The following is a 9,269-nucleotide window of genomic DNA, read 5'->3' on the forward strand; positions in this document are numbered from 1 at the left end:
TGATGCCAACATCGGGAATTTATTCAAATGTTCTCATATATCAGACACGGGAGTCAATCACCAAAATTACCTAAATTCTATGTTCTTAATTTAAAACCAATATCAAATATGAATGGGCAACCAACCCCCCAAAAAATTAAACAAGAAAGTACAGGTAAAAAAACAGCTTCCCGTCTCTGAAAACTGTACCTCCAAAGCTGGAAATGATCTCTGTTTCGTCTATTAGTTTTTTGTTTGAAGCCAACGCTAACTGCAACACTCAGAGAACCAACACATCCTCCATGTATCCGGTCTCACTAAAGAAAGGAAGAAAGGGGCCAAAATCAAATCCAACAATGTTGAGATCTGCAATCAACCGCTGGCAATTATCTCATGGATAATGTCACTGACAGTTTGATCTTCCGATCTAACAGCCAGCTTCATAGCAACCTGCTTGGGCCCATCAATTCCGAATGACAATCGGACAAGCACCTTGACATTGCCCATGAACACACCAGACAGCAGACATGTGTGTGACCTTGAATTGCTCGGTACTACCTCAGTCCCCTGCGCAATACAGAAGCAAAACCTTTCAGCAGCCTAGACTAGTCCATTTTTCAGGATAGAAGCTAGGTTGATCTAGAAAGCTAATAACCCCCGCACCACATGTTGATCAGGCTAATTACAAGGCATCCCTCCGTACAGGAGAAATGAGTTGCATCTAACATGTAATGTCCATATTAGATATTACTGGCTCTGTGGCTCATGTTGGAAAGGTTAAAAAATACCAATCACCATTTTTTTTGGTGATAGCAACAAGAGTCAGATTTTATGCCAATATCTTAACTAATCCGCAGTTTCATGTACTTAGAAAGATTACATGACCCCAACAGAAAAAAAATGTGTACCTCACAGGGCTGCATGCCAAGAATGTTGACGACAGCACTCACAGCCTCTGCCAAGCTCTCCCTTGCACCAAGGCCGTATTCGTCAACCCGCTCACAATCTGGACCCATGCTTTCCCAAGCATTCCTGAAATTGGAGACTCCCACTTTCAACATATAATCTGCAGCAACAACCTCAAGGTCCTCCAGTTGATACTCATCTTCAACACCATCTTCTTCTGCTTCTCCAGTAGAAGGATCAACCTGAGATGACAATATTAAGTAAGAACAACAAAAGCATTCAAAAGAAATAACTCTAAATTGTTGATTGAATCCTCTGCCTCTTACATCTTGTCAGTCAGAAAAACCTCAATCCAGAAACTCAAATGGTATAATTCCTCACAAAACAAGCATGGCTCAACTGGATCAGAGTATGAATTAGATTTGTCCAAGTATTTGATCTCAAAGTTTCAAAAAAGTGTTCAACAAATTCTATAATTAGTACCAGTGCATGATTCTTCTAGGACCTAAGACCCTGAATAGATGAGGCCAACATTAGGTAATGGCCCCCTCTTATGTTTCATAAGAACCTGATGTTGGACACAGTATCTTTACTCAAATAAACTGACAGAAAGCAACGCACTAAATAAATGACAGATATTGACATATACCAGAGGTAGTGGACAGATGAAAATACTAAGAACCATGGAATATAGACTAAGAAGTGGTAAAGCCACTGGACCTTTTATTATAACTTGTTTAGTTTTCATACAACAATTCTCAAAACCTTCCATTGATTCTTTATGGCAAAAGAAATTAGAAAACTGCAAGAATTTTTAAACCCAATGAATAAATAACATATGAGAGTGGGTAGGTTATTGGGATCAAGGCTGAGTTAAGTTGTGTTGAGCGAGTAGTTATATCTTGTAAACATCTATGCACTATATATCTGATAATAGTACCACCAAGGGGGTATTTTTTGAAGCAATATGTGGATCGTTAAAAAAGACCTTCACCCAATATTGGTCCCAGCTATCTGGAGTCTTGGGAGGGGTAGACTGGAAGGCCATTACACAATGTGGCTGGTCCTAGTCCACAAGATATCACCAATTTGTGTCCACACTAAAATCACATGGTTCTTCCATGTCATGATAAATAGAATTGTTACTATATATTATATAATAAATAACCAAAATATGCTCTTTAGTACACATTACACAACACCTTATAGTGTGTGGTGTGGTTCAAACCATGTGGTTTCAACCACCCCACAATGGGGCCAAGTAGATTCAACAACATCACAGTATCAACCCCCCGCCCCCCAAGTAATGGTGACAAGTTGCTAGGTAAGCAATGGTGACAAGTTTCCAATTTAGATGATGGTAGCAGCAACCAATACCTATTTTTTTCCAGATATTTGCCACTAGAAACAAATTATAAATCTGCTTCTATAAATCCTATTCCTAGCTTAAGTATAACAACATATGTCAAAGTGAAACATCTTTCAAATATGAACTAAGAACATCTTGATCAACTGGCCAAAGCTAGCAAGTAGCCCATACTTTTACTTTGTTTGGTTACCATATTACCCCTCAACCAGGAATGCACATTTTCACAAAGCAAATTAATCAGCTTCAAAACAAAAGTAGAAATAGTAGGAACTTCAGCATATAGGAAGCAGTGGTTGTACCATACCTCTTTAACAATGAACTTTAGCATATTTGAGAATTTCCCAACAGCAGGGACTCCAGCTGGCTTTTCAAATGCAACAAAGGTCTGCTTTGGAGAATCGTAAGGTAGTGATCTCAAAAGCTTGGATGAAACTTCAGAAAATTCCTCTGCTTCTGAGGCATCCACAATAACAGTGACCTGTTGTAGAAAGCAAAAGCAACATTATTGTAAAGAACTTTCCAGTGAGGTAAGAAGCAAACACATGTCAATCATCCCAAACATGCAACTTACGTTTTCCAATAGTTGTTCAGGAATAGTGTTTGTGCAGTTGTACTGGAACACAACATGTCCATCATAGATATGCTTAACAACATTAACGGCATATTCTGTTTCAGCTTCTGTCAGTTCCACAGGTTCTGATGACTGAAAAATAAAAGTGAAAATTAAAACAAATAAATCTTGAGATGCCAGTGATAGATCGACCATTAAGCTGCACTTGTATTAGGCTCAGTAAAAGAACCTTGATAAGGTTCCCAAAGCTTGAAAATTCAGGGATGGAGGAAAGCATCTTTTCATAAGCATCAATAGTGGATGTGGGGCCACTGGGTGGAGCACCAAGCCCAGTTGGCTTTTTACCCGGGGCTTTCTTTTCAGCAAGTGCCTGTGACTTAAACTCCCTTGGTACAGAATCAATGTCAAAAGGTTCTTCTGAAGGCTCCTGTATTCAAATAAAATTTATTAAAAGAAAAAAGAAATATTAAGAAGCTTATCAGTAAAACATATAACAGAGAGAGAGAGAGGGGCCAGGATAACACTTACGTAGTTCTTCAAACTTGTCTCCAGGTTGACCAATGGAACATCCAGCGACCCAAAAAGGAAGTCTTTCACATCCTTGTCAGTGCCATCAACAGAATCATCACCACCCCCAAGCATATTTAGATAAAGTGTTGCCCTGTCACGAACCTGTGAATGGATTAGCAGTTAAGAATACCTAGCAAGTACAAGGCACATATCACTATCAAGTAAACTAGAGGATAGAAGTCAGACTTAGTTCAAACTGAGATTGTTTTTTCATTCCAATGACAGGTTGAACAAGTAAAGCAAGGAAATTGAACAAGTCCAATACAATTGCAAAATCTTTAAGGAACGTGTCCAGGGAACAAGGCTAATTTTTATCTCTATTTCTGGCAAAGAATGAATTTGAACTAGCTCATTTTCCAACAGCTACATATCAAATTTACATGGCCTACGTTTAACATCTTAGGAAAAACAGACTAAACAAAGTTTATGGGCCCTCTTTTCCCAGTTTAAAGCAGAATTATGCAAAAATGGGGGAAATAAAAAGGCTAAACCTTAATATGAAATAAGATATCATACCTAATTAAAAATGTTAATACCTAACTATAATATCATTGCAAAATAACACTAACTAGAACATTTGCCACACAAACTAGGAATTCTCAAATATAAATTGAAGGAAACAATGTCCAAGCTTCAAACTACCAATCAAAACAAGGCAATTAGTGCAACTTGTAATCAGTTAATTTCCAAAACATGATTGGGTAAGCCAATATGAAATGACTCCCTAGGCATAAAGTATTCAACTCTTAGACATAGAATTCTTAAATTTTAAACTGAGACTTACTTCATCGTCACTGTCAAAGAGGCAGCGTCTCAATAAAACAAATATTCGAGGCTGCATAAAACAGTTCAATGTTTTCAATAAATGTTAATTAGTTAAACCAAATGCTGAACAATGCATAAACTGATAAGGCATAAAACTACCTTTAAGAAATCAACCATAGCACCAAATTTTGCCAAGGTGCTTACAGCACTGGCCCGAACAGTTGCATTCTCAAGAATAACCCGGTTATAGATATAACGGATATATTTGCTGGGATCTGATGTCTTTGGTCCTTCATTTCCTAGAAAGTGGAGTATCTACAAATATGGCAAGGGAGCACATATTCATAATAAAGTGCATACAAAAATGTCAAACAACAAGAGCGCAAAGAAGATGAAGAGAGAAAAAAAAAAAGATAAGAATTCAAACAATCCAATTAATTGGATTTGCTACAGTTAATGGAGAAATGCCCACCTGTGTAGACAAATATGTGAATTCACAATCCTCAATAAATTCACAGAGATGAAACAGCCCACTTTCTTTGGCATCTGGTATGTCTCTTATTAGGATAACAATAGAGTCAACAATTGCCTTCTTATACTCAAAACCACCTTCTTCTCTAAGAATGTTGCTTAAGAAGTTCATCCTGAAAATAAAGAAGAAAAAGAAGATGAATAAAATCTAAATCAAGAATCATGTTATAGAACCCAAAGTTCAAAGAGACAAGGGAGAGAACAAAGTCTTATGTGGGAAAAATCCAAGATCACTCACAATGTTCGATACTTAAGTGGAAATTTAAGGCATAATGATCGAATAGCTTCAACAACTACAATCTTGAACTCATCTGCAATATCTGACATGAAGTTGGTTATCTGCTTCATCAGACGATCAACACTAGATTCGTTTCCTGTCTTTAAGAGTGTAGTGATAGCAAGTGTAGCAATGCTTCTGTTTTGATCTGAAATTAGGCTCTCCATGTCTATATTGCAGTTTGTAACTGCCATGGGATGTGTCATTGCAACCTGAAAAAATCATTAAAAAAAGAAATAAAGAGCACTATGTTAGAGGATTACAGTGTTTATGGGCAATCTAACTCCAGCTATCTATCATAAGCAGTTTCAGGAGACTGGATGCCCTAGGTTTCTTCTTTTCCTTTTAAAATCAATATTGGTTGCCCTAGGTTTCTCATGACTATGTTCAGTTTTTCTTAAATCTCATTTCAGATCACAAATGACAATCTTAAGCTCTAAACCTGAACTAGACTGACATACTTTATTAAAATTCCATTAATAACAAGCAAAAGTTGCTTAATTTGAAATACAAAAAAAAATATTTTTTTGATAAAATTAACAGAAACTTTATTAAATATTGAACCCTGGCCTATAAGACCATCTACAGCACCTGTTAGGAAAACTGAATTGCTACAAGTTGAAGGGGCTAGAAGAGCTAGCGGCAGACAGAAAAGGACTTGGGTGTGTTGAAGATTAATTAGTTTTATGATATTTTTCTGAGTAGATGTTTTATGTTAGTTGTTAGATAGGAGGTGGGGACCACAGTAGTTATGTGAGTCCAAATTTTATTATGTTTTTGTGTGTTATATATGCTGTTTTATGTTTTGCCGCCCTATAAGGGCATAGTTGTCTTTATACTGTTCTATTATTTTAGTATAAACAATAAGTGAAGGGGGCAGCCAGATTATTGCTCTCTTTTCTTTCAAACTTCTCTTCTTCTCCTTCTCTCTTCAAGAAACTACTTTCTTTCATATTTTTTAATTCAGCAGATTCCTACTGGGTGGAAGTAGTAAGAAATGACTTAAGCACCCATAATTTAACGATGGATATGGCACTGAACAGAACAAAATAGAAAAACAGGACGCATGTAGCCAACCCCATATAGTTGGGGCAAGGCTTAGATGATGATGATGATTGAAAGAACCTTGGCCAGTCCAAACAGGAAAGCAGGGGCAATACAAGGAAATAGCATATTTTTGACCATACAAGAAATAAAAAGAAACAAAGATTACAAGATTACAACAAAACCCTAGGGCCTGGCAGCCTCCAAAAACACCCTTGCCTAGATGCACCATATAGAAGTACCGAGAAATATTTATTGAGAAGGAAAGTGCAAGTAGAAATAATTTTAGTGAACAAGAAGAAGGGCCAACCTTATTTAGAGTACGGATAGCAGCAAAACGAAGCACAGGTTTTGAAGAACTCAAGAAGAGTTGTAGTACAGTGATAGCAGGAGTCAGTTCTCGACTGGTCACACCACTGAGCTCCGTTATTGCTCTAGCAGCTTCAAAAATAACCATTTCTGCTTTATGTCGCAGACAGCCCTCAAGATAATCATAAAATGGGCGATCTCCTGTTTGTGTATTGAGACCTGACTCACGTATTACCTGCATGAATACTTCTTTCATCATAATGAAGGGCATGAAACATGGGCTATAGCATTGCAAGTTTGATCATACAATATTCAAGTAATATGTATATACCTGGCTAGTATAACGAATAAGGAGGCATTGGGCCAAAGGTGAGCGAACTGTTCCCCTTGTCAAGCTGGTAACTAGCTTGCTAACAGCTAACCGGTCATTTTGCCGTATCTGCAAGTCAACAACAGATGTATATAACACTTTTTAAGTTATAAAATAGCATGATAATTTCAACCAGAAAATATTCAAAGTCAAAGTTGGTGTTTATGGTTGCACCTTAAGTAATGGCTTATTTGGATGAAAATTTAATTATTTCAAACAATAAATGTTTCAACAAAATATGAAACTGGTGTTTAGGACAAGATTTTGGCATGGCAAAAACCTCTCCAAAACAGTGTTTTAATAAGTATATCAAGCTTATGCCTTCAGGCAAGGCTCAAGGAAAATTCCTTGAGGTGAAACCTTGAGACTCACGTCTGAAGTATAAATCATACTCCTCACACTTGAGATGCCGTTGTTTTATATATATATATATATATCTGTGTGTGTGTGTGTGCACATACAAAATAAAATAAGTAAAAAAGAAAACCCAGCCTACCTGGTGAAGAAGAGCCAGAGCATGGAACTGTACAAGGGCAGCCCGTGATTGAACAGCTTCCTGTACCTCATTACTCCACCTTTTCACAATCTCTGGGTTTGTCTGTTCAAATATAACAGCATGAATGAACATACTTAACAACAATGTATATCTTACCAACAATGAAAAGCCATGTCATATGGTACCTGCAGTAAGTGAATTCCACTAACAAGAGCAGCACTGGCAACAACAGGATTCTTGTCGACAATTGCTTGCTTCAAGTATCTTTCTATTTGTGTGAGAAGAGTTCCATCAGTAATTCTACAGAGAACACGGATAGCATTTGCCCTATACATGTCAGTCTTGCTGTTCATATCCTTCATCAGTGAGCTTGTGACAATGATAACCTTTAGACAAAGAGTATTGCAAATCAGTGTCTACTTTTCTAAGGAAGAGTATGAAAGGACAATGGGAAGGAGAGCAATTTAGTCTTATAACCTCATCTGCTGAAGGGGAAAGTTCCTTGATGATCAAATAAACCATTCTCCTTAGACCTATATCCCGTGACTGAAAAAGCTTTGTGACAGCAAAGAATACTTCTGTTGCTTCTATCTATAAATTGCATGCAATTGGCAAAATGCTCAGAATGGAGAAACCCAAATCATTCAAATAGGCCAAAATAGCAAGAAAGAGAAAGATGGATCGAGGGAGTAGGAGGTTGGAAGATATCTGTTACAAAGAACTCTGACCTTGGTGAATGTTTCTCCTTGGTTAAGTAAATATAGGAGTTTTGTAATGACCTGTGAACCAGAAAACAGTGCAAGACCTGAAAACATAAATTCTTTACGGTTTAAAAAAGAAAACAAAAGCAAATTCCACGTAAAGAAAAACCTGAGAGCATCTCCGGGGATCAAGTTGAGGATCGTTAAAAACCCTAGCTTCTTGAAGGACTGCACCCTTCTCAATCCCAGTAAAAGGAGAGTACTCCGCTGCAAAGCAAACACAACAACGTCAGAAATAGCTCTCTGGGAGAAATTTCCCAGTTATAGGCACGTCAAGAAATAAAATCACAATAATCCGCCAAAACAAGAATAGATTAAGAGGTATAATTATAACACCAACTGCATTGCGATAGAATCAGCAAACAGTAATACAATTTGCCAATCTGATAAAATAAAAATGAGAATTGCGCATCAGATCTACTGAATTGAGCATAACTCTCTCTTAAGCATATCCATTCTCGCGTACAACATCCAGAAGCAATATCAAAATACTAAAAACAGAAATTCAGTAGATCTAATGGATCTAAGACTTCTAAGCAAAGACCAGAATGTTAAACGTCAATACAAGTTACAAAATTCGACAATAGAAAAGACTAAAAGATGAATCATTGAATCAAACCAAGTGAGGTGAATGGCATCGGTAAAGCAAATTACGTGAATAAAATGGTTCCGAGACCTACCTTCCTCGTCCCGATCATCGTCTTTCTTCACAAGAGGCTGGGCCATGGTGAATCAGATCTGCAGAGATTTGTGCGCCTTAAACAGAAATAAGAGGGAGAGTTCAGAACTCACACAAGTCCCTGTCTCTCAGCGCAGCGAGCGAGTGTCATCGAACAAGGAGAGGGGCTAGAGGGCGAAGAAATTTGTATGGGAAATTACACCGTGTGTACACAGAATATTTTTAAATGACAAAAATACCCTTCCGTTTGAAACTGCAGCGTATGCGAACGGCGGGATTTCCTGATTTCGCGGTTTTTTTGGTGGAAGCACCTCTCATGAGTCAGGAGGCTAACGGCTGTTTCTAAAATCTCAGTAGTCGGATCGGTCCGTAGAGGCTTGGTAATTGGTAGGACTTAAGAGTAGGAACATTCGCATAAAGAATTAAGGGTCCGTTCGCAGTCAAGATCAGAATTGGAATTATATATTCCTGACGCTGTAATTGGTTCAGTCGCAAATCAGAATCGGATTTTAATTGTTATTGTTTCGTTTATTTGGAGTTGTAATTGGGATCAATTAAAGTTTTTCAATTTTGTATTAATCTATTTATTATTTTATAAATATATAATTGTTATTTTATTACTACTTTATTAGTACTTAATAA

The 9,269-nt window shown here is 37.3% G+C and overlaps 1 protein-coding gene across 1 annotated transcript; it reads right to left on the reverse strand.

Annotated features, from left to right (window-relative positions):
- Positions 1-8,798, reverse strand: LOC104595720 (coatomer subunit gamma-2). The gene is made up of 18 exons (XM_010256578.2): positions 8,629-8,798; positions 8,058-8,155; positions 7,916-7,966; positions 7,665-7,778; positions 7,373-7,573; positions 7,188-7,289; positions 6,653-6,760; positions 6,323-6,556; positions 4,930-5,180; positions 4,633-4,804; positions 4,320-4,475; positions 4,180-4,230; positions 3,354-3,497; positions 3,055-3,252; positions 2,826-2,957; positions 2,559-2,732; positions 888-1,127; positions 1-546 (listed from the first exon to the last, which is right to left on the reverse strand). Exons 1-18 carry the CDS (start codon positions 8,672-8,674, stop codon positions 352-354), a joined length of 2,667 nt encoding a protein of 888 aa, XP_010254880.1. The 5' UTR covers positions 8,675-8,798; the 3' UTR covers positions 1-351.
- Between the last annotated feature and the right edge of the window lie 471 nt (positions 8,799-9,269).

The sequence above is a fragment of the Nelumbo nucifera genome, chromosome 5, assembly GCF_055504915.1.
Source record: "Nelumbo nucifera cultivar China Antique chromosome 5, China Antique-T2T, whole genome shotgun sequence".
NCBI lineage: Eukaryota > Viridiplantae > Streptophyta > Magnoliopsida > Proteales > Nelumbonaceae > Nelumbo > Nelumbo nucifera.